A 23,862-nucleotide genomic window follows, 5' to 3' on the forward strand; every position below is an offset into this window, starting at 1 on the left:
AAAAGTTCTTTTTATTTGGGTTTCATAACTCATTAACTTTTTATTGAGGATTTTGAATTATTGTTTGTTGGATTTGCCTTCTATGTAGTCGGTCTTAGTCTTATAACCACGATCATGATCTTCAAAGGCAGACACATGTTGATTTTAGTTTTTCTTAATGTTTTTTTAATTACCATTTAATTTCATTATTTTATATTAAATATTTTAAAAATTGATCTTCGTGCTTTTTTTTTCCACTTTCAAGGGTATCCTAATTTTATACTTAATGCAAAAGCTTATATATTTATTTTCTTACTTACAAAAATCAACTGATCCTTTACAAAGTGCAAGTACAAAACTAGTTTGTTGTTATATTTTGTTAATGATAATACTCCTGATATTTTTTTTAATGGAAGAATCTCAACCCTAGGTTTTATTATATTACAAGTGATTTATTTTAATGTGAAATTAGAATCACTCACATCATTTTGCAAAATCTTTACTAGGGCTGTGATCATAGTTATTAAATCTAATATGAGTGTCGAATTCGATGCAAGTTATTGGTTGTCTAGGGTTACTCTAAACCGATTATTATTATTCCTTAAAAATAACATTGTTTTGAAAATTACCAGATTTTGAACAGGTTATGACTTGGCCTGTTTAATTGAACAAGTCAAATCATTTTGACTTTAAATTGACTTTTTTTTGAGAGTGGCTCGAGTTAGGGACTAGTCGATTCGATTTCGGATACATCTGATAGGATGGGCCAGATTTAATAATTTGCTGTTGATACCTTGACATTTTATGGAAGAGCCTAGGTACAGGCTATGGGTTGTAAAACTCTTCACCACATTTTTACAAGTTTTTTAGGCCCATTGTTGGTCCTTCGGCTAAGAAACACAAATGAATCCTAAGAATTTGATCCAAAAAGAGCCCACAACACACACACACACACACACACACACACACACATTCTCAGACAGCTAGAAGAAGCGTTTGTTGCCAGTACCTGGGGGCTTGAGCAACAGTCCTATAGCCAGCAAAGTTGACCTTTTTTCAGGTAATTCCCTTGCTTTCTCTTCTTTGCCATGTTATTGATAATCTTGTGTTATATCATATGCTGTTTCTCCGTCTGCTAAATTCAGTTACATGTATTGTGGTTTGGAATTTATAGATACTAAAGATGTTAGTTTATCCTGGCAACCGTGTTGGAGTTTAGATTAACAAAGTACTGAGAAAGTATCCGTGGGTTGGATTCAAACTAGAAGACTTAGAAGGACCAAATTGATGATATAGGAAAACTGGTACTACTTTTAGTCAATGGAAAGAAATGCATGATCTATTGAAATATATTTGTAATCAGAAGAATAAGATTGTGTTTGATTGATGCATGCATGACCACCTTGAGTGTTGGAGATTAGGTATTAGTTCATAACAGGGGGAATTGTTGTAGCTTCGGTTTCGGGAGCTCCAGTGGGATTTTGAGCTGGAGTTTGATGGGGTATTTGAAGACGGGGGATCTTTTTTCTAGCTTTTTTAGGTCAGTACAGTAGATTGGTGAATATTTCTTAGACCGAGGTAGGTCGAAGGGTGTGTCAATAGGTGCAAGGGAGGATGGAGCTGGCTCTTGGAAAAGCACTAGTAGTGATTGGAAAGTCTCTCATCTGAGGTAGGTGATGGGTGAAGGAACTTGTTGCGACAAGTGTTTGATGTGGTGAAGAAGAAAAAGGTATTGATATTTAGTTATATTGAGGGTGAAGGGCGGATGGCATGATGGGATTTGACATTCATATGGTTTCAAATAGGTGTTCAATGAAATTTTCTAAAAACTTGAACTTTTGTTTAGGCCTGTCGTCTGGACTGGTTTCTTTCTTGTTTCCATCAACCAATTTCCACCTGATCTGGCTTAAGCAGTTGTTTCTGATGAATTCTCAATGTTTAGCAGAAATTATGCTTGCTTGGTGGATATTATACATAAACACTCAAACTTTGGGCCGCCATCATTATCTGTAAGCTTATAAACAATTTCATATAATTTGAATCAGCCTCCTTCCCCTTAGCTACTGAATTGTAATGTAATTTCAAGTGAAAGCAAATTTCATGTTCTCACAATATGGCTCACACCTGCATTTCTCAGGAGAGAGTATTTCAGCCGAGACAGTTTTCAGTCTGTGGACTCTATTTCTGAATACTTGCTATCCGATCGCTTACTGCTATGTAATGTTTGCATATTTGTTAGTTGATTGCAGCCACCAGATTCATCCAGGAGAAGCTACCATTTCCTGTTACACTGAAAAACTAGTGCTTTCGTGAATGGAATCAGACATGGTTATCCATAATGGAGGATGTCATTGCAGGAGAGTAAGGTGGCGAGTCCAAGCACCAAGTAGTGTTGTCGCTTGGAACTGCAACTGTTCTGATTGTTCCATGAGGGGAAACACTCACTTCATTGTCCCTTCTGAAAAGTTTGAGCTTCTTGGAGATTCCAAAGAATTTCTTACAACCTACACTTTTGGCACGCATACAGCAAAGCACACATTCTGTAAGTTTTGTGGCATAACTTCGTTTTACATTCCACGATCAAATCCAGATGGGGTTGCGGTTACTTTCAGATGTGTGGACCCAGGGACTCTCACTCATGTTGAGATTAAGCACTATGATGGGAGGAATTGGGAAAGCTCATACAATCAGACAGGCATTGCTTCATGCTCCCAAGGTACAGACTGAATTGTCACTCATTCTTCCACCACTCTCCTCTGTTTCCCTCCCTAGAGGAGAAGTACAACATTTGGGAAAAACCTTTGTGATGTCGCTTTTTGGAAATCCTCAAAGTTGGAAAATAAAATTAGCAATGCCTAAGTGTTGCCCTCGGCCAAAACTTTGCACCGTTTCCTTGTGTTATTTGAACAAAAAAACAAGTTACCCTAACTGCTAATTAAGAGAGAGACTTTACGCATTTCATGATTCCCACACTGATCATCATTTCCCTTGAACATGAGGATCAAATGGACAGCAAAAAACAGAGGTTGGAAACTAACGATTTGCATGTTTAAATGACCTCAAGAAACACAAAGTAGTCCTGTAGGTTTGGTTCACCTTTCACAACACATCAATTTTCATCCCAGCACGAGCTTGATAGCATTTGCCAGTGTCGTTTGTGTCAGTAGCCATGGCTAGAGAAACCAATACAGCATATGCTAAACTTGGCACAACAACAAATCATGTGCTGACTTTTGTGCCCGCTATATCTCTGCATATCTCTGCATGTCAAAGAACCTTCAACTCGTTAATTTGATCAAAGTCTTTGGTCATGGGATTCATGGGAAGGACTGAACTATCATACCATAAGATGACAAGTAATACTTAACAAAAAAAATATTGAGAATATTCATCACCTCGTTAATTCTTTGATTTTTCCTTTTGTTTTATGGTTACTCGACACTTCCTTTCGATTAATCTGTTTTGAGTGGAGCATCTTAATTAACCTTAATATGACAAGATCTTTAATCACATTGGCATCTGGAATCTTAAAAAAAATACTTCCTGCTTGACACCCTCGCCTCGATCTGTCTAATCCCACCCCATAACATGTCTCTATGCCTCTTGTTTTTTCAGTTCTCATGACTCTGCATGTATGCAGGCGCGCACAAATTTTTTATATGCAGAGTATGCATCATTTTTCAATCAAACACCACTTTTCAATGTCCAATGGCACTTGCCTATCCAGCCAAGACCACTATCATCTTCACAAATGAAATGATGTGAATGACAGAACAAATTTTTTTGGGAAATATTTTCACTAACATCTTTATCATAAGGATTGGGTTTGTAAATACATAGTCATTAGGTAAGAAAATGAAGCTATGTTTTGGCCATACAAGTTCTCGGTTTTAAGTCCTAGACTCCATACAGCGGCTCCATACAAAAGCTATCTTCACACATTTTCTTTACATATATTTTACTCTTCTCATATTTACTAATTTAGACATCAAATAATCTTCTATTTTGATAAATAACTGGGTTTTTAAGTGAACACCTGTTGAACCAAGGTCAAAACCAGTTAATAGTCCAGAGAAACAGTTTTGGAAAGCCTAATTCCCGTTCGATGATTTCACGATTCCATCAATTACTTATCAACAATTTTTAATTAAATTTAACAAAATTAATTAAGGGGATTTTTGAGAAAATCTTTGTCGATATACAATCATCGATCTTTTGATCAAATTTTGAAGTCTACCTATGATCATCAGCAGCTACGACAAAGTGGAAGATTCGACTTCACCATTGACATACATAAAGATTTTTTATTACTAGAAACCTGAGTTTCTGTAGATATATTAAATGAAGTTATATTTACCACTCCATATATATATATATACAAAACATTAATTCTAAACTCATGAATGAGCATGTCTTGTCATCACTAGGCTATGATAATATAAAATTTAAGGTTCGATCTGCCCATCCTAGATGAATAATCAAGCAGCTAGTACTTACAGCTCCTATCTGGTAATGTCATTGATCGAGCCAATTTTCTGTACCAGAGAAGTTCAAGGCAATAAATCTCTCAACTACCGATATAATTGCCATAAATATTTAGGGAATCATTTCATGAGTTAATGCTTCAACCCATATTTGTTAAACTCAATTGACGGGTTAATTTAGAAAATTTATAATTCAAAACTTGACATGGATTGTGTTTTAAATTAATAAAAAAGACGATAACTTGTGAAACTCAGTTCACATATCGAGTATTGGATCAACTTGACAATTACCTTTTATGGAAGAGCCTAGGCATATATGGCCATGGGTTGTAAGACTCTCCACCACATTTTTACAAGTGTTTGAGGCCCATTACTGGTCATTCGGCTAAGAAACACACATGAAATCCTATAGAATGTACCCAAAAAAGAGCCTCCAATATACACACACACACATTCTCAGACAGCTGAAAGCAGCATTTGTTGCCAGCACGAGGCTTGAGCAACAGTCCTACAGCCAGCAAAATTGACTTTTTTTTTCTTCAGGTAAATTCCTTTGCTTCTCTTCTTATCGATGTTAATGATAATCTTGTGTTATATCATATGTTGTTTCTCTGTCTGCTAAATTCAGTTACATCTATTGTGGTTTGGAATTTGTAGATACTAAAGATGTTAGTTTATCCTGGCAACTATATATGTTGGGGTTTAGATCAACAAAGTAATGATGAAAGTGTTTGTGGGTTCGATTCAATAAAGAAGATTTAGAAGGACCAAGTTGGTGATGTAGGAGGACTGTTACTGCTTTAGGCAATGGAAAGAAATGCATGATCTATTGAAGTGTGTTTCTAATAAGAAGAAAATTATTAGTGTTTGATTGATGCATGCATGATCAGATGGAGGGTTGGAGATCAGGTATTAGTTCATAACAGGGGGACTTGTTGTAGCTTCGTTTTCAAAGCTGCTACTAGGGAGCTCCAGTGGGATTTTGAGCTGGGGTTTGATGGGGTATTTGAAGACGGGGATCTTTTTTCTAGCTGTTTTAGGTCAGTACAGTAGATTGGTGAATATTTCTTAGAGCGAGATTGGTTGAAGGGCGTGTCAATAGGTGCATGGGAGGGATGGAGCTGGCTCTTGGAAAAGCACCGGTAGTTATTGGAAAGTCTTTCATCTGAGGTCGGTGATGGGTGAAGCAACTTGTTGCGACAAGTGTTTGATGTGGTGAAGAAGAAAAGGGAATTCATATTTAGTTATATTGAGGGCGAAGGGTGGATGACATCATGGGATTTGACATTCAAAGGATTTCTTTCAGCCAATATGAAGTGTGTTGATAATAAGTAGTGAAAAGTTCTAGGTGGATTTCGGCGTATCTAAGACCCAAGCATTTCTCACTTCTGCATATTTAAGGATGCTGAAAACAATGGCCATTAGACCTCATTTCTCTTTCCATCTTCCCATTTTCTTAGTTTTTCTCTTATTGTAATCGGTGTTCAATGAAGTTTTCTAAAAACTTGGTTTCCTTCTTGTTTCCATTAACCAATTTCCACCTGATCTGGCTTAAGCAGTAGTTTCTAATGAATTCTCAATGTTTAGCAGAAATTATGCTTGCTTGTTGGATATTATACATAAACACTCATACTTTGTCCCGCCATCATTATTTGTAAGCTTATAAACAATTTCATATAATTTGAATCAGCCTCCTTCCCCTTAGCTACTCAATCATAATGTAATTTCAAGTGAAAGCAAATTCCATGTTCTCACAATATGGCTCATACCTGCATTTCTCAGGAGAGAGTATTTCAGCTGACACATTTTTCAGTCTGGGGACTCTATTTCTGAATACTTGCTATCCCATCGCTAACTGCTATGCATTGTTTGCATATTTGTTAATTGATTGCAGCCACCAGATTCATCCAGGAGAAGCCACCATTTCCAACCAGTGCTTTCGTGAATGGAATCAGATATGGTAATGCATTATGGAGGATGTCATTGCAGGAGAGTAAGGTGGCGAGTCCAAGCACCAAGTAGTGTTGTAGCTTTGAACTGCAACTGTTCTATTTGTTCCATGAGGGCTAGCATTCAGTTCATTGTCCCTTCTGAAAAGTTTGAGCTTCTAGGAGATTCCAAAGAATTTCTTACAACCTACACTTTTGGCACGCATACAGCGAAGCACACATTCTGTAAGTTCTGTGGCATAACTTCATTTTACGTTCCACGAGCAAATCCAGATGGGTTTTCAATTACTTTAAGATGTGTTGACCCTGGGACTCTCACTCATGTTGAGATTAAGAACTTTGATGGGCAGAATTGGGAAAGGTCATACAATCAGGCATTTGCTTCATCCTCTCAAGGTGCTGGCTGCTGAAGTGTCGTTCTTTCTACCACCACTCTCCTCGCCTTCCCTCCCTAAAGTAGTACAATATTATGGAAAAACCTTTGTGATATCGCTCTTTGGAACATTCTCAAAGTTGGAAAATAAAATTAGCAATGTTAGCTAATTGATTGGTTATACGTGTAGCTAATTGATTGGTTACTTGTGCTATTGACTTTGTTCATGTTTTAATAAAGACTTTCTTCATCCTTAATGAGGTACAAGCCTGAGCGCTTACAAATTTCAGATTTGAAGGAAGTTCCCCGAGTGATTGAAGCCTCTTGCAATCATCCAAATATAGATATTCAAGATTGGAAAGTTCATGGATAGTTGCAGGTAGGCTAGTAAAGTTGTTGCCACTCACGTTTAATACACTTAATGAAGTTAAGCAGCTGAAATCACCGGGAATTGATTCTTCCTGTAGATTGCAGTTACTTAAATCCAACGCTATAAAAGAGCATAATCCTGAGAATGAATTCAATGACAAACTCAAGGAATTTGTCCTTTTTTCCCGAAACGAGGATAAAAACATCATCCGTGTCTTAAGCAGCTGTCCTTTACATCCACGAAGAGATAGCTTTTTAAGCTTTCTGACGAGAGAGAAGGAAGATGGTGGCTGTCTTCTAATAGCAGTTCCACTTATATCAAGCTCCTCCAAACTTTCTGCATGACCCAATTCCTCCAGCCTATAAAGTTTTCAACATCCAGATAAGTCGAAAGTTTCAAGGGCTTTTAAACCATATGCACTCTTAGGAAGACTTGCAAGCTTTTTGCTGTCATTCAGGTTTAATAAAACGAGGCTTTCGAGAACTCCAACTGATTGGTCAATCTCATGCAATTTTGTGTAACCTTAAAGAATCAGCTTCTCAAGATTTCGGACCTCTCTAAAATCCGGTGTCTTACAAGATCGAGGGAGTAACTGAGATTGATGAGTTTCATCTTGTTAAAATTCTGTTAAGAAGCCGAAGGAAACACTGAAAACCAGTTTCCATGAACTTTTCCCTTTTTTTTGGTTTAACAAATGAAACATACGTAAATGGTAATCATGCCTGCTCTCCCTTCCATAGTTGTTCGACTTGGCTATAACTCAAATCAAGATCGATAAGTTCCTCTGGATGAAAACTCAATGGCAACGTTTTGAAAGGATATTCATCCCATTTGAGAATCCGTAACTCATTAGAAAGATATTGGAGGCTATGTGTAACAGTGTCAAATGTGCATGGGATGCACACTTCGGCAGGCTGTCCAAAACAGGGCCTAAGGGTGCTGGCAGCCATGCCAACAGTGGGAAAAATCGGCAGCGCAGATTTATGCGGCTGTAGGTTCGTCAAAGGAAAATCGGCAGCGCAGATTGCATGAGCTTGACGATGGAATGTCCAAGTCAGGCAGGAAAACTCGTCAGGGGCATAGGCTGACGAGAACAGGGGCTGTCGAGGGATTCGGCAGCGAAGACATTGGCAGCCTGCACGCAGATGCGAATTCGGCAGCGCGCAACAGCTTGTGCAAGTCAGGGGCTCGACTTGGCACGATCAAAAAGTTGGACGAAGGACTGTCCAAGGCATACGAATGACTCAACGGCTGACGCAGCAAGAGCTGGCAGATGGGGCTGCCAGGTGGGCATGCAGAACGTGGGTTAGTGGCTGTTATGGGCATCCAAGATCATGGGATCATGGGACATGTGCTGGAGAACGTGGGGGCATGGCTGGAAGTGCTCTCAACCCACTAAGATCATGGGAGATCATGGGGAGAAAACTACCCACTACTTGGTAGATAATGGGGCCACTATGTTCATGGGTGAACATGGGTGAGATAGTGTCCCACTACTTCCTAAAATGTAGGAATGAAAGTTGTGCCTTGTAAATGCTTGTCTATAAATAGTGGCTGCAGCTCTTGGTTATGTATGCATGTAGAGCACAAGATTAGAGAGAGTAGCTTGGTGTAGCATGCAATCTTTGTGCATAGCACACATACAGATTTGTGTAAAGTTTTCTTTGTTTACGAGATCAATAAAGGTTGGGAAAGAGTTCCTATAAAGCTTGTTGTGCACTTTGTTTATCCTATTCTTCTTGTGTATTCCGCTTGTCTTCTAACTTGGGTGAGGGAAACACTTAGTTACTAGGCAAACACGAGTGGGATTGGCGAGGGAAGGCTGAGTCTAGCGAGGGACTAGGCTGCCGCACGGGTATATTCGCGGAGCAAAAAATTACCCCGTGACACTATGGGAGAAGCGCGCATTACGAATATGAGCAACAATCTTAGTTTTGTCATCTTCGAGAATGATAGAGCACTTAATTGTGCCCCTGCTGGTCTTGGTAAGTATAGGGATATGCCTTCAACATCCTCTGTTCCCTGACAAAGAGGCAAATTAGCACAAGGAAAATTGAAGAATCTAAAGAAAACCAAACACAGCTATCCAGTTTGAAGAAAGAGTTTTTTCACAGGGTATCATACTGTATTTTTTGTCAAGACATGATCAATATCCTTATAAGGCCATAGCCTCCTGCGTTTTCCTGGTTCCTCTGGAGATTCTTGCCGAACAAGCTTCCAGCCCATTTGTTGAAGCAAATCGTGCATCCATAGAGTGTTGTTATTTGAAACAGTTATGAGAGATTTATCGATGAGAACTCTTATTCCAATATCCGGGTAGACACCACAGCTGTCCCCCATTTTTGCTATGTGATCTCTGTCGTTTCCCTTAAAAAAACATGCTATATCCAGGAATATTTTCTTTTCTGTTTCCTCGAGTCCATCAAAACTTTTTTGAAGTGTATCCAGAATTTCTTTGTCAGGATTTTCTTTCATTCTATCTAATGCACTTTTCCATTCTTTTAAAGTCTTGTCAAACAAAAGGAACCCAATATTTCAAGAGCTAATGGATGGCCATTCGCATGATCTATAACCAAAGTTGACGGTGTCATATACTCTTCTGGAGGATGGTTAGTTTTGAAGGCTTTCAAACTAAAAAGCTGGAGTTTTTCATCATCATTTAATCCCCCAGACTTGTATATTTTATCCACCCGATGCCTGACAAGCACATTTATATCCCTAGTTGTTATGATGATTCTACTCCCTAAACCAAACCAATCACGCTTTCCAGCCAATTTTTCTAATTGGTTCAAATGGTCCGCATCATCCATCAACAACTATCAAAACACGTTGACGTCGCATCCTAGTATTCATCATCTCGGTTCCATGATACACATTCCATATTTTCACATTTTCTGCCTTAAGGATTTCGCAAAGAACTTGTTCTTGTAAAGTTAGCATGCCACCTTTTGATGAAACTTCCCTAACATTAGCTAGAAAGGTGCTACCCTCAAATCGGGGTGACGTTCGATTGTAGTAAGCTCGTGCAAGAGTTGTCTTTCCTATTCCTCCCATCCCACAAATTCCTATGATGCGAACATCATTAGACCCTAGATCCATATAAGAGCCCAGCTTAACCAAACGTCTATTCATTATAGTAGATGATAATACAGGGCTCAGTATACTCAGTATGCTTTGCACAATATCTTGTATAAAGTTTGATTCATGCCTATAAAGTGGAAGGATGAATAAGAAAGTTTCGAGTCGTAATAAACTATGAAGGAAAAAAAATAAATCAGTGTTCGCTGCATATTACAATTAAAAAAAATGGCATATGACATCATGTGTCATACTTAGAAGAAGGGGAGGTCATGTTAATGCAGAAAATATAAGCGTGCATCTCTTAGTGCAAAGATTTATACAGACATGTACTATTTAAAGGATAGACAGAAGGGCTTAAACTTATAAAATTCTGGAAATTTTTGCAGTAACTGATATCTGCCAAAGTTTGAGTCTTTCCCAGCTGAAATTGTAGTTCTGATATTTGTGATTGTTTGAAAATGATTTGGCTTTTAAGCAAACTCAGTGAATTTTGTTACAGTTTCTTTTTTAGACAGATGGCTAAATATAGATAGATAAACTGAAAGAGAAAGAGTTGCATTCAACATCTGCTTGTTTTTCAAAGTCAATGACTGCTGGGCTGCTGGCCATGTTGAAAATGTTATATATACTTTTGAAAAATCAAATGAAAATTGTTGTTTAAAGTATTTTTTATTTTAAAATATATTAAAGTAATTTGTTTTATTTTTAAAATTTTAATTTTGATATCAGTATAATAAAAATAAATAATTTATAATAAAAAAATTAAAATTTTATAAAAAAATGTTATAATCGCAAAAACAAACAATCATATAGATTATATTTTTTTTAAAAGACTTTAAAAATAAATGCAACCAGAAAAAAATTAAGCATGTATATCTTTGCCTTAATTTTCCTTTTCTAAATATCGTTTAGTGACAAAATTTACCATGTAAAATGCCCTCCAACTTTTATTCTTTCTTTGTGCCCATGCTTATTTCATTTTAAGTGATTTTTAGAATGTTTTTTTGATAGAAAAACATCTCAAAATAAAATTTAATTGATATCTTTTCAACTCAAACATGTATTTGTTATCAGTGAAAATGGTGAGAAATTCAAGGAAAGTGTAATGCTTCTTTACCATCAAAACTCAAAGCCATGCTATGAGTTCAGAACTTCATCAGATGTACTGATTTAAAATATTGGCTTTCATTGTTACATGACTGAAGATGAAAGTCTTTAGAAGTTCACATTACTTGCAGGTCTAACTAGGTTGGTGCCTCTCAGACCTTTTAAATAGAGAAAAAATAAAGAGGGGATAAAAACAAAAATGACGATCATACCTTTATCCCCTCCAAAGTCGTTCAACTTTGCTACAGCACGTATCAAGTTTAATAAGTTCCTCTGAATGGACAATGGCAAGTTCTTGAAAGGATATTCATGCCATTTGAGAATCTGTGACTCATTACAAAGCTATTAAAGTCTACACACATTAGGGAATACTGATGATCTTAATGTGCATGTCCTGTTGCTGGTAATTCTGGGTTTATCTCTTCAATATCTTCTGTTCCCTAACAATTAAACATACAATTCCAACAAGCTAAGAATGCAAGGAATGGTTTTATGTGATGTCTCTCAGTGTATTTCATGTCTAGGCAAGGCAGATATCCTTACAGAGCCATAGCCTCGGAAATCTCTTACGATTTTCCTGGCTCCTTGGAAATTCTTGTCGAGCAAGTTCTTAAAACAAATCTTGCATCGATAATCAGCTGTTTTCCTTAAAGTTGGTCGAGACATTTACCAATGAGAACTTGTCCCAATAACTGGCAAGAAACCTCAGGTGACACACATTTCTGTTGTATTCAGCTTTGTGCTTTCCCTTAAAAAACATGCAATATCTGTGAAAATTTTCTTTCCATACCCTCTAATCCATTAAAACTTGTTGACTTTTATCCAAGAGTTCTTTTCCTGGATTTTCTTTCATTCTTGCTAGAGCGGGACTTAAACATCCATGAGTCAATGATATAAGGATTGATTTGCAAGGAATTTTAATATAGAGGTTAAAATGATTAACATTTAGAACTTGGAGGATCACAAAAGTAATTTGCTTTAAAAAAGGTTGATTGCATGGAGCTGTCCTTTCTTTTCATTGCATTCCAAGATTGTCAATTATGTTTGTTTTATTTAGAATGACTGATATATCTCATTTCAATTTAAAAAATAAAATAAATTAGAATAAATTTTATTTTGTTCAAAATCTTGTCCTGTTCTAGAAATTTCGTTTAAATTCCAGTTGAAGTGTTCTGGTTCTATTCTGCATGTTATTTTCCTGTCAAATAATATTTTTTTTGGTTTTTTATTTTTTTAAAAATGTTACAGTTTTATGATGTCAATCATATTTACAACCCGGTAATCATCAAATGATGAATGGAGTGAACTTTGCATCTGCAGGAACTGGTGCCCTTGTGGAAACTCATCAAGGAAAAGTACATGATCTTATTGATTAAGCCCTTCTTTTTGTGTGTGTTTTAGCTTAGGCTTCTTGTTCATCACAGCTAAATAGTCCGTAGAATTTGCTTATTGGTGCAAATCCAGCATTATTAACTTGGTCTGCATCTTAATATTGTTCTCATTTGTTCCCATTCATTGAAAAGGTGATAGACCTTAAAACACAATTACGTTATTTTAAGGAAGTGGAGAAGCTACCAAGGCAGAAATTAAGCGATGAAGTAGCTAAGACATTGGTGTCCTCTGCTCTTTACTTGTTCAGCATTGGAAGCAATGACTACTTTGTACCTTTCATTACAAACCCCACTGCGCTTCAATCCTACAACAGAAACGAGTACATCAGGATGGTTATCGGCAACCTGACATCTGGTATCCAAGTGATATGTTAATAACCTAAACATTCTTTCTGTTTTTCAAATCGATCATAGTCTATATATGGTTTCGCTTTACTGTTCCAGGAAATATATAAGGAGGGATGAAATTTCAATCTTGGCTGCATCGTGCCGTTTTCCTTCCTGAGAGCACTTAAACGAACTAGAACAAGAAGTTCAGGCTGCATGGATGAAGTTGCAGTTCTGACAAAGCTACACAATAGAGAACTCTCTAAGGTCCTTAAAAAGCTTGAGAGACAGTTTAATGGATTTAAGTATTCAAATTTTGATTTCTATACTTCACATAGTGAAAGAATAAATCATCCCACCAAATATGGTATGTTTTTATCTACATGTCAATTCAGAATTTCCTGCTTGTGTTTCTCAAGTAACAAGTCTATCCTAACTGTCAAGTTCAGGGTATGACTTGTTTCTAATCCTTCTATACCTATTTTAGGTTTTGATTGTTGCAACTTGAATGTGAAGATTTTGAGATAAAAGTGGCATGTTGTGGCGCTAGTCCGTAGTGAGGTTCCAAGTGTGGTCTGAACAAGTTCGAATTATGCGATAATGCGAGTGAATATCTCTTCTTTGATGGAATTCATCCAGCAGATGAGGTTCATAATCAATTTGCAAAGTTGTTGTGGAGTGGAAATCCTGATGTTGGAGGGCCTTACAGTGTCAAAACACTGTTTGAGGAATAGCATAAATGATAAAACAAGATGTACTTTTTTCCAGATGCTGTATTAGTTAACCCAGAAGCCAAAGAATACTTGCTTCTCTTTATTCTATCTTGACTTGGAAGAAATGACATTAGAGGTGAAAGCAGAGTTCTGTTCTTGAGTGGAACACTCACAGGAATTAGAAAGATCATATCTTGGTTTAGTAATGCACTAATTTACGATGTATCTGATCAGCTCCTCAAAATTCAAGAACCCTCTAAAATCTAAATCTGGTCCTTCTGAAAAGATTCCGGGAGTGGCACAGACTTGATAATTTTCAACTTTAAATTCCTGCTCAGAATGATAAGGAAATACTTGACATCTTAAAGCTTTCTGAAAGAAGAGATGCTTAAAATTCTGTTGGATGTGTGGAAACAATTGCTGGACCAGAATGCCATCAACACGGGTATTTCTTCACGTACAAAATTGCACTTATCGATTATGACCTCTTTGAGAGCTCACAAGACCAACACCCTACCGGCAAGAAACTAAACAATTGTAGTCCTTTAAGGTTTGGTTCAACTTCACAAGTTTGAAATTAATGAATAAGTTCTTTACAACCTCACGCAGAGAAGCCATCGGCAATAGACTCTCTACGAGTAACAAAGGACCAAAGCCAACGACACCTAGATTTATCAGCAAATATGAGCAATAAAGTATGATCTACCTGTGTCTCATTCCACTGCAGAAAGTACTGCAGTCAGCTACAGACTGATTAAAGACATCAAAGGTAGCTGTAGAAGCTCTCTTGTAATGAAGCAGCAAATTGTTAAACCTTAATTCTGAAGCAGCTTTACAAAAGTTAAATCAAACAATATGTTCAAGAACTAGTGATATAGAAGTCTTAGTTCAAGGACTACTAGCATTTTGACCCATAGTTCAAGAGTGTTATGTACCTTTTAGCCTTTAATTTATCAGCCTCGTTACATTGTTGGTGTGGCCTTTCGTTTGTATTTTTCTCATGTTCTGTTGGTATGCTCGACTGGAAATGAAGCTGAACTTCTTCATATTCTTAGGCTTTGGAAATCAGCCTCAACCTGTCCTCTTTTGAGTTTTGTTTTGGCTTTAGATTTTGTCAGGCATTGGTCTACTAAGCAATGTTGTTGTCATAAAATGGTGATTTGAAGTATTTTGTAGGCTAGTCTTGATATGGCTACCTCTTGTAGTCTCAGGCCACTTAGAAGATCTATTGTAATTTTCTCTGTAGTGTCAATATTATCAATGATCCAATAAAAAAGGGACATGTCAATATTATCATTGATCCAAAAACAAAAGGGACATGTCAATATTATCAATTTATCAAGGTTGGACATTGGCAGCTTGGACTAATCATTGATATCCATGTTAAGTAAAAGCACAGACGACCAAAGGAATGGGAAGCGATAGAAATATATTGAAAACTTGAATAAACAGAAAACAAAAACACCAATGCTGAGTAGCCATGGTGGGATTTATATGCATACATATATTGATGGAAAGTAGTGAACATATGTTGATATATAACATGCATATAGGGTTAAGGTCCCTGCAGCTTCACTGAGAATCCATTCATTTCCAGGATGAATGAAGCAAATTTCATTAATCAAAGAACCGAGTAGAAGAAAACTGATCCCAATAGCAGCAATTTATCAAGACTTTTTAGAATTTTGGAGTAAATTTGTATTTTTTCAGCAATTTATCTTAGATACGAGGCAGCTGTTAAATTCCAATTCTATTGCCTTTCAATCAATTATATACAAACTGATGCTTTAAGTCAATGATTTCATACACAGTAGCAGATTAAAAACACACACTGTACGTTCATGTCCATCTTCAAAATCCTACTATAAGAATAGGTTACCGAGCCTCAACAAATTTTGGGTGCTTCAGAACATCAAAGCATCACAGTGTTGGTATGTCTGACTAAATTCAATCACAAATAATGATACCCTAAACTCTCTATCTCTTAACTTGAGAAACTCGGGAATTAATGTCCACATATGCAGCACTATACAGTTCAATGGCTAAACATAATTTAAATTCATCTTCTTTACCAATCATTCTTGGTTAACTCGCAAAGGAGGTTTGCCGCATGCATGCATCCACCTCTCCAGATCCATTAGGTAATGCAGAAGAAAGACATTTAAGGACATTAGTGCTTACCTAAGCATGTCTCCAGACTGTAATTTTGGTCCACTCAATACTGGTGAGATGCTGAAATTATTGCCATCAGCTTGGAACGAAGGGTGCCCAAGAGGCACTGGTCGATCTGGAATCTGTGGAACTTCAATATCTCCTTCTAACATTTTCAGCGCATCCAGAATGGTTGGCCTTAGAGCCACCATTATATGAGCACACAAAATCCCAACCAGCACAAACCTTTCCATTGTCCCCTTCGGATTTGAGTTTGAAGAATCACCACCTCTCAACAAAGAAGCATCCAAAGCCTGTTCCACTTTTCCAGCTTTCACCAATGACCAGGCCCAGTCTGTGATCAACAACGCACGAGGTGACCCTGAAGAAGACAAATCAAGAGCTTTTCTCCCACACATTATCTCCAAAACAACCACCCCAAAGCTATAAACATCGCTCTTCTCAGTCAGTTGACCATAAAGAGCATATTCGGGTGCTAAGTACCAATGAGTTCCAGCCACTCTTGTAGTAAGATGAGACTGCCCTTCCCTACTTTGCTTTGCCAACCCAAAATCGGCAACTCTTGCTCTCATATCAGCATCTAACAATATATTTGTCCCCTTGATATCTCTATGATATATTCCAGGCTTGACTCCATAGTGCAAATAAGCTAATCCCCTTGCCACATCCAAAATTATGCTCTTTCTTTGAGGCCAACTTAACAATTGCTTTTGAATTTGATTAACCGATGATGGAAATAAATGGTCATCAAGATTCCCATTTGACATGTAATCACAAACAAGATACCTCTGATTGCCTCTCTCATCAGAATTTACATCATCGTCAATCACACAGCACCCTCTGAGTGGCACCAAATTCCTGTGCTTCAAGTTGCTAATAATCTCAACCTCATTGCAAAACTCTGCATCACCTTTAAAATCAGATTCTATAACCCTTTTAACAGCCACCACAGTCCCATCAGATAAAACCCCCTTGTAAACAAAACCAAACCCGCCTCTCCCAATAAAATTCTTCTGCGAGAAATTGTCTGTTGCCTTCTCAAGATCCTGAATTTTAAACCAAATTGACCCTGTATTCGGCCTCAGTTTAGGCCTAGACCCTTGTTGTTCATCTAGTCAAAACCAAAGCCTAGATTCTTTTTCCTTCTCCATTTCTTATCATACCAAAGATACAATCCTAACAAACTAGAGATTACGAAAATAGCAACACCAGCACAAGTCAAGCCAAAAACAAGAGCAGAATGAGAATTGCTAGCTGAACCAACACTTGAATTCAATTCCAAACCAAATATACATGAAACAACACCATCACTTTCAGGACCAAACTCGTTAACAATACCAGCAGCATAAAGAACAGCAAAGTAAAAACAATCTTGAGCATGAGTTTGATTACCATCAGCATACACCAACAACGACTGTACTGTAAAACCAGCTCTAAGACAAGAAGCACAAGCTGTTTTTACTTTGCTCATAGATGGAGTATCCTTCTAACACCGCTCCTGTATTACCGGTCATGAACCCGGGATTCGGGTCGTGATAGTTGGTGTGGCCTTTCGTTTTTATTTTTCTCATGTTCTGTTCGTATGCTCGACTGGAAATGAAGGTGAACTTCTTCCTATTCTTAGGCTTTGGAAATCAGCCTCAACCTGTCCTCTTTTGTGTTCTGCTTTGGCTTTAGATTTTTTCAGGCATTGGTCTACTAAGCAATGTTGTTTTCATAAAATGGTGATTTGAAGTATTTTGTAGGCTAGTCTTGATATGGCTACCTCTTGTAGTCTCAGGCCACTTAGAAGATCTATTGTCATTTTCTCTGTAGTGTCAATATTATCATTGATCCAAAAACAAAAGGGACATGTCAATATTATCAATTTATCAAGGTTGGACATTGGCAGCTTGGACTAATCATTGATATCCATGTTAAGTAAAAGCACAGACGACCAAAGGAATGGGAAGTGATAGAAATATATTGAAAACTTGAATAAACAGAAAACAAAAACACCAATGCTGAGTAGCCATGGTGGGATTTATATGCATAAATTTAATATTGATGGAAAGTAGGGAACATATGTTGATATATAACATGTATATAGGGTTAAGGTCCCTGCAGCTTGACTGAGAATTCATTCATTTCCTGGAAGAATGAACCAAATTTCATTAATCAAAGAACCGAGTAGAAGAAACCTGATCCCAATAGCAGCAATTTATCTAGACTTTTTGGAATTTTGGGGTAAATTTGTATTTTTTCAGCAATTTATCTTAGATACGAGGCAGAGGTTAAATTCCAATTCACAGTAGCAGATTAAAAACACACACTGTACGTTCATGTCCATCTTCAAAATTCTACTAAGAATAGGTTACCAAGCCTCGACAAATTTTGGGAGCTTCAGAACATCAAAGCATCACAGTGTTGGTAAGTCTGACGAACTTCTATCACAACTAATGATACCCTAAACTCTCTACCTCTTAACTTGAGAAACTCAGGAATTAATCTCCACATACTGAGCACTATACAGTTCAATGGTTCAACATACTTTAAATTCATCTTCTTTACCAATCATTCTTGGATATGCAGGTTAACTCGCGAAAGAGGTCTGCCGCATGCATGCACCCACCTCTCTAGATCCATTAGGTAATGCAGAAGAAAGACATTTAAGGACATTAGTGCTTACCTAAGCATGTCACCAGGCTGTAATTTTGGTCCACTCAATACTGGTGGACTATTTTGATAAATAACTGGGTTTTTAAGTGAACACCTGTTGAACCACGGTCAAAACCAGTCAATAGTCCAGAGAAACAGTTTTGGAAAGCCTAATTCCCGTTCGATGATTTCACGATTCCATCAATCACTTATCAACAATTTTTAATTAAATTTAACAAAATTAATTAAGGGGATTTTTGAGAAAATCTTTGTCGATATACAATCATCGATCTTTTGATCAAATTTTGAAGTCTACCTATGATCATCAGCAGCTACGACAAAGTGGAAGATTCGACTTCACCATTGACATATATAAAGATTTTTTATTACTAGAAACCTGGGTTTCTGTAGAGATATTAAATGAAGTTATATTTACCACTTGACAATTACCTTTTATGGAAGAGCCTAGGCATATATGGCCATGGGTTGTAAGACTCTCCACCACATTTTTACAAGTGTTTTAGGCCCATTATTGGTCATTCGGCTAAGAAACACACATGAAATCCTATAAAATGTACCCAAAAAAGAGCCTCAAATATACACACACACATTCTCAGACAGCTGAAAGCAGCATTTGTTGCCAGCACGAGGCTTGAGCAACAGTCCTACAGCCAGCAAAATTGACTTTTTTTTTCTTCAGGTAAATCTCTTTGCTTCTCTTCTTATCGATGTTAATGATAATCTTCTGTTATATTATATGTTGTTTCTCTGTCTGCTAAATTCAGTTACATCTATTGTGGTTTGGAATTTATAGATACTAAAGATGTTAGTTTATCCTGGCAACTATATATGTTGGAGTTTAGATCAACAAAGTACTGAGAAAGTGTTTGTGGGTTCGATTCAATAAAGAAGATTTAGAAGGACCAAGTTGGTGATATAGGAGGACTGTTACTGCTTTAGGCAATGGAAAGAAATGCATGATCTATTGACATGTGTTTCTAATAAGAAGAAAAGGATTAGTGTTTGATTGATGCATGTATGATCTATTGACATGTGTTCATAACAGGGGGACTTTTTGTAGCTTCGGTTTCAAAGCTGCTACTAGGGATCTCCGGTGGAATTTTGAGCTGGGGTTTGATGGGGTATTTGAAGACGGGGATCTTTTTTCTTGCTGTTTTAGGTCAGTACAGTAGATTGGTGATTATTTCTTAGAGCGAGATTGGTTGAAGGGCGTGTCAATAGGTGCATGGGAGGGATGGAGCTGGCTCTTGGAAAAGCACCATTAGTGATTGGAAAGTCTTTCATCTGAGGTCGGAGATGGGTGAAGGAACTTGTTGCGACAAGTGTTTGATGTGGTGAAGAAGAAAAGGGTATTGATATTTAGTTATATTGTGAACGAAATAGACTGAAATCTAATGAAGCTAATTGATTTCTTTCGGCCAATATGAAGTGTGTTGATAATAGGTATTGAAAAGTTCTAGGTGGTTTTCCGCGCATCCAAGACCCAAGCATTTCTCACTTCTGCATATTTAAGGATGCTGAAAACAATGCCCATTAGACCTCATTTTCTCTTTCCATCTTCCCATTTTCTTAGTTTTTCTCTTATTGTAATCGGTGTTCAATGAAGTTTTCTAAAAACTTGGTTTCCTTCTTGTTTCCATTTACCAATTTCCACCTGATCTGGCTTAAGCAGTTGTTTCTAATGAATTCTCAATGTGTAGCAGAAATTACGCTTGCTTGTTGGATATTATACATAAACACTTAAACTTTGTCCCGCCATCATTATTTGTAAGCTTATAAACAATTTCATATCATTTGAATCGGCGTCCTTCCCCTTAGCTACTGAATCGTAATGTAATTTCAAGTGAAAACAAATTCCACACCTGCATTTCTCAGGAGAGAGTATTTCAGCTGACACATTTTTCAGTCTGGGACTCTATTTCTGAATACTTGCTATCCCATCGCTGACTGCTATGTATTGTTTGCATATTTGTTTATTGATTGCAGCCACCAGATTCATCCAGGAGAAGCCACCATTTCCAACCAGTGCTTTCGTGAATGGAATCAGACATGGTTATCCATAATGGAGGATGTCATTGCAGGAGAGTAAGGTGGCGAGTCCAAGCACCAAGTAGTGTTGTCGCTTGGAACTGCAACTGTTCTGATTGTTCCATGAGGGGAAACATTCAGTTCATTGTCCCTTCTGAAAAGTTTGAGCTTCTTGGAGATTCCAAAGAATTTCTTACAACCTACACTTTTGGCACACATACAGCAAAGCACACATTCTGTAAGTTCTGTGGCATAACTTCGTTTTACGTTCCACGATCACATCCAGATGGGGTTTCAATTACTTGCAGATGTGTTGACCCTGGGACTCTCACTCATGTTGAGATTAAGCACTTTGATGGGCAGAATTGGGAAAGGTCATACAATCAGACATTTGCTTCATGCTCTCAAGGTGCTGGCTGCTGAAGTGTCATTCTTTCTACCACCACTCTGCTCTCCTTCCCTCCCTAAAGTAGTACAATATTATGGAAAAACCTTTGTGATATCGCTCTTTGGAACATTCTCAAGTTGGAAAATAAAATTATCTATGTTAGTTAGCTAATTGATTGGTATAAGGGATATTACTTTTTTTCATGGAAATATATTTAATTTTACTAATGATTTTATTTGTCTAAAGTAAAGATAAAATTTTTAAAATAAAAATATTTTATAAAAAAATTATAAAGTTATTATAATTATGAGATTTCTATTAATAAATATTTATGATTAATGTTGTATTAAAATTAAACATTAATTAAAATTTTTGAGAATAATATATATTATATTTTTTTATTTTATTCTTTTATTTTATAAAAAAATAATTGTTTTTATAAACTGAATAAATATCTAAAACTAATATACATGTTTTTTTTTTTAATTTTGTTATCAATGCATTCATCAACATCTTCTACTTACTTCGTAAAATGTACTTCCATTTGGAATCGATCAAATGCATAATTGAACTGAGTATGTTTAAGGTTAGGTTTTCAAGGAAATAACAATTTTAATGATTTTAGAAACCTCAACGTTGCTAATCAATAGAGCTTGATAGACTACATAAAGTTCCATCAAGTCCAAATGAAGTTGGAACAAAAGCTAACTCCTCGAACAACGTTGCTCTGCCTTTTCCACTGATTCTGCTTCATCATTGTCAGAGCCATCATAGGTAAGATACCATCCAGTGCTGATTTTCTCAAATTCTTCACGTAGAAAATTGAAATTCATATTTGAGCTGAAAAATCGGTCAAATATTGGGAAGAACTCTAGTGCATCGTCCTTGTAAACGAAGCGAACGCCACACTTCTTCACATGGAACTGTCCACTCAAGTCTATGAGCTTAACTTCAATGTAATGCATGTTCTTGGTTGTATCCTGCCAATCCATATCAAATAATGCACAACGAGGCAAATAGAAGAGCCATGTGTGATCAACCTGGTTTTCTACATAACCATTTTCAAGTACATAGGTGTGTGAGCAAAAGCCCTCTATTTTTTTCTCGTTATGGCTCCTGATCACACTAGCACAATGAAACTGAATATTGCAGAAGTTAGAAAATGAATGGTCACGGTTTACATACACAGCATAAAAAGCAAATCCCACCCAATTCCTATCACGCCAAACTGGTGGCAGCTGTATAGTTATTGAGTAGCCCAAACTCTGATAGTCGAACCACTTTGGAATTTCACTTCCATAAACAACAATGTCAGATCTAGGTGCTCCATTAACCAGCTCTCGAAATCTAAGAAAACCCTTTGGGAGTAAGTGACAAGAGTAAGCAAACGTGAGACAGTTACCGAAATCAACCAGGCATTTCAACGACATGAGAAACTGAACGTGGCTAAGGCCTTGATTCTCAACTAAAGAAAAGCTATCGGCACGATTTAACTCCGGAGTTTGCAAGCTGCACTGGTTCAATGTCTCTGGTAACGTTTCCAATGAGGTACAAGCCTGAGCACTTACAAAGTTCAGATTTGAAGGAAGTGACTCGAGTGATTGAAGCCTCTTGCAATCATCCAAATATAGATATTTAAGATTGGAAAGTTCATGGATACTTGCAGGTGGGCTAGTAAAGTTGTTGCCACTCATGTTTAATACACTTAATGAAGTTAAGCAGCAGAAATCACTGGGAATTGATTCTTCCTGTAGATTGCAGTTACTTAAATCCAACGCTATTAAAGAGCACAATCCTGAGAATGAATTCAATGACAAACTCAAGGAATTGTCCTTTTTTCTCGAAACGAGGATAAAAACATCATCCGAATCTTACGCGGCTGTCCTTTGCATCCACGAAGAGATAGCTTTTTAAGCTTTCTGAAGCGAGAGAAGGAAAATGGTGGTTGTCTAATAGCAGTTCCACTTATATCATGCTCCTCCAAACTTTCTGCATGACCCAATTCCTCCAGCAGTCCAGCCTATCCTCAAGTTTTGAACATCCAGATAAGTTGAAAGTTTTGAGGGCTTTTAAACCATATATACTCTTAGGAAGACTTGCAAGCTTTTTGCAGTCTTTCAGGTTTAATAAAACGAGGCTTTCGAGAACTCCAACTGATTGGTCAGTCTCACGCAATTTTGTGCAACCTTCAAGAATCAGCTTCTCAAGATTTCGGACCTCTCTAAAACTGGTGTCTTGCAAGATCGAGGGAGTGACTGAGATTGATGCCTTTCATCTTGTTAAAATTCTGTTAAGAAGCAGAAGGAAACACTGAAAACCAGTTTCCATGAACTTTTCCCTTTTTTTTGGTTTAACAAATGAAACATACATAAGTGGTAATCATACCTGCTTTCCCTTCCATAGTTGTTCAACTTGAATATAACTAAAATCAAGTTCGATAAGTTCCTCTGGATGAAAACTCAATGGCAACGTTTTGAAAGGATATTCATCCCATTTGAGAATCCGTAACTCATTAGAAAGATATTCAAGGCTATGGAAGAAGTGAACATTACGAAATATGAGCAACAATCTTAGTTTTGTCATCTTGGAGAATGATAGAGCACTTAATTGTGCCCCTGCTGGTCTTGGTAAGTAAAGGGACATGCCTTCAACATCCTCTGTTGCCTGACAAAGAGGCAAATTAGCAAAAGGAAAACTGAAGAATATAAAGAAAACCAAACACAGTTATACAGTTCCAAGAAAGAGTTTTTTCACAGGGTGTCATGCTGTATTTTTTGTCCAGACATGATCAATATGCTTATAAAGCCATAGCCCGGTGCGTTTTCCTGGTTCCTCTGGAGAT

General features: G+C 37.1%; 7 protein-coding genes and 1 pseudogene across 14 annotated transcripts in view; 4 read left to right on the top strand and 4 right to left on the bottom strand.

The window, feature by feature from the left end:
• Positions 1 to 890: 890 nt before the first annotated feature.
• LOC18106616 (uncharacterized) lies at positions 891 to 2,857 on the top strand. Its single transcript, XM_052448484.1, has 2 exons — positions 891 to 1,039; positions 2,229 to 2,857. The coding sequence occupies exon 2, from the start codon at positions 2,293 to 2,295 to the stop codon at positions 2,704 to 2,706; it is 414 nt and encodes a 137-aa protein (XP_052304444.1). The 5' UTR covers positions 891 to 1,039; positions 2,229 to 2,292; the 3' UTR covers positions 2,707 to 2,857.
• Positions 891 to 7,042, top strand: LOC18106617 (uncharacterized). 2 transcript variants are annotated; one of them, XM_024588676.2, is made up of 2 exons: positions 891 to 1,039; positions 6,358 to 7,042. In XM_024588676.2, exon 2 carries the CDS (start codon positions 6,409 to 6,411, stop codon positions 6,820 to 6,822), a length of 414 nt encoding a protein of 137 aa, XP_024444444.1. In that variant the 5' UTR covers positions 891 to 1,039; positions 6,358 to 6,408; the 3' UTR covers positions 6,823 to 7,042. The 2 variants fall into 2 exon arrangements, with proteins under 2 accessions (XP_024444444.1, XP_006372547.2); XM_006372485.3 differs by lacking the exon at positions 891 to 1,039 and adding an exon at positions 4,863 to 5,006.
• Positions 892 to 21,191, top strand: LOC18109898 (uncharacterized). Of its 6 annotated transcripts, none has more exons than XM_052448481.1 (3): positions 4,893 to 5,006; positions 19,650 to 19,953; positions 20,591 to 21,191. In XM_052448481.1, the coding sequence occupies exon 3, from the start codon at positions 20,642 to 20,644 to the stop codon at positions 21,053 to 21,055; it is 414 nt and encodes a 137-aa protein (XP_052304441.1). In that variant the 5' UTR covers positions 4,893 to 5,006; positions 19,650 to 19,953; positions 20,591 to 20,641; the 3' UTR covers positions 21,056 to 21,191. The 6 variants fall into 6 exon arrangements, with proteins under 6 accessions (XP_052304443.1, XP_052304439.1, XP_052304441.1 ...); XM_052448482.1 differs by lacking the exon at positions 4,893 to 5,006 and adding an exon at positions 5,025 to 5,565 and having other exon boundaries at positions 19,826 to 19,953; XM_052448480.1 differs by lacking the exon at positions 4,893 to 5,006 and adding an exon at positions 19,156 to 19,283.
• Positions 6,355 to 10,287, bottom strand: LOC127904481 (disease resistance protein RPV1-like; annotated as a pseudogene).
• On the top strand, positions 12,636 to 13,795 carry LOC18109897 (GDSL esterase/lipase 1). The gene is made up of 3 exons (XM_052448341.1): positions 12,636 to 12,698; positions 12,867 to 13,089; positions 13,701 to 13,795. Exons 1-3 carry the CDS (start codon positions 12,636 to 12,638, stop codon positions 13,793 to 13,795), a joined length of 381 nt encoding a protein of 126 aa, XP_052304301.1.
• The window catches only part of LOC18106611 (probable receptor-like protein kinase At1g11050), a 35,545-nt gene continuing 26,246 nt past the window's right edge, over positions 14,564 to 23,862 (bottom strand). Inside the window, exons 2-3 of one of the 2 annotated variants that reach the window (XM_052448476.1) lie at positions 17,712 to 18,557; positions 14,564 to 14,970 (exon numbers count right to left, since the gene is read on the bottom strand). The gene's annotated coding sequence lies outside the window, so the exon portion shown is untranslated. Of the gene's footprint in view, positions 14,971 to 15,509; positions 15,899 to 17,711; positions 18,558 to 23,862 lie in introns of those variants that run through there. The other variant, XM_052448477.1, reaches the window with a different exon arrangement.
• On the bottom strand, positions 15,915 to 17,728 carry LOC18109896 (probable receptor-like protein kinase At1g11050). The gene is made up of 2 exons (XM_052448485.1): positions 17,094 to 17,728; positions 15,915 to 17,055 (listed from the first exon to the last, which is right to left on the bottom strand). The coding sequence occupies exons 1-2, from the start codon at positions 17,415 to 17,417 to the stop codon at positions 15,952 to 15,954; spliced, it is 1,428 nt and encodes a 475-aa protein (XP_052304445.1). The 5' UTR covers positions 17,418 to 17,728; the 3' UTR covers positions 15,915 to 15,951.
• On the bottom strand, positions 21,725 to 23,366 carry LOC127904482 (disease resistance-like protein DSC1). Its single transcript, XM_052448342.1, has one exon. The coding sequence runs from the start codon at positions 22,712 to 22,714 to the stop codon at positions 21,725 to 21,727; it is 990 nt and encodes a 329-aa protein (XP_052304302.1). The 5' UTR covers positions 22,715 to 23,366.

Source organism: Populus trichocarpa, chromosome 17, assembly GCF_000002775.5.
Source record: "Populus trichocarpa isolate Nisqually-1 chromosome 17, P.trichocarpa_v4.1, whole genome shotgun sequence".
In the NCBI taxonomy this organism is placed as follows: domain Eukaryota; kingdom Viridiplantae; phylum Streptophyta; class Magnoliopsida; order Malpighiales; family Salicaceae; genus Populus; species Populus trichocarpa.

Bases quoted from the DNA above. Each gene is read 5' to 3' on its own strand.
- LOC18106616 (XM_052448484.1), top strand. From the start codon at position 2,293: ATGGAATCAGACATGGTTATCCATAATGGAGGATGTCATTGCAGGAGA.
- LOC18106617 (XM_024588676.2), top strand. From the start codon at position 6,409: ATGGAATCAGATATGGTAATGCATTATGGAGGATGTCATTGCAGGAGA.
- LOC18109897 (XM_052448341.1), top strand. From the start codon at position 12,636: ATGAATGGAGTGAACTTTGCATCTGCAGGAACTGGTGCCCTTGTGGAA. The intron at 12,699-12,866 runs GTACATGATCTT...TTCATTGAAAAG, and splicing joins TGGAAACTCATCAAGGAAAA to GTGATAGACCTTAAAACACA. The intron at 13,090-13,700 runs GTATCCAAGTGA...GAATTCATCCAG, and splicing joins TATCGGCAACCTGACATCTG to CAGATGAGGTTCATAATCAA.
- LOC18109896 (XM_052448485.1), bottom strand. From the start codon at position 17,417: ATGAGCAAAGTAAAAACAGCTTGTGCTTCTTGTCTTAGAGCTGGTTTT. The intron at 17,056-17,093 runs AGAAGGAAAAAG...TTTTGACTAGAT, and splicing joins TTTGGTATGATAAGAAATGG to GAACAACAAGGGTCTAGGCC.
- LOC18109898 (XM_052448483.1), top strand. From the start codon at position 20,642: ATGGAATCAGACATGGTTATCCATAATGGAGGATGTCATTGCAGGAGA.
- LOC127904482 (XM_052448342.1), bottom strand. From the start codon at position 22,714: ATGAGTGGCAACAACTTTACTAGCCCACCTGCAAGTATCCATGAACTT.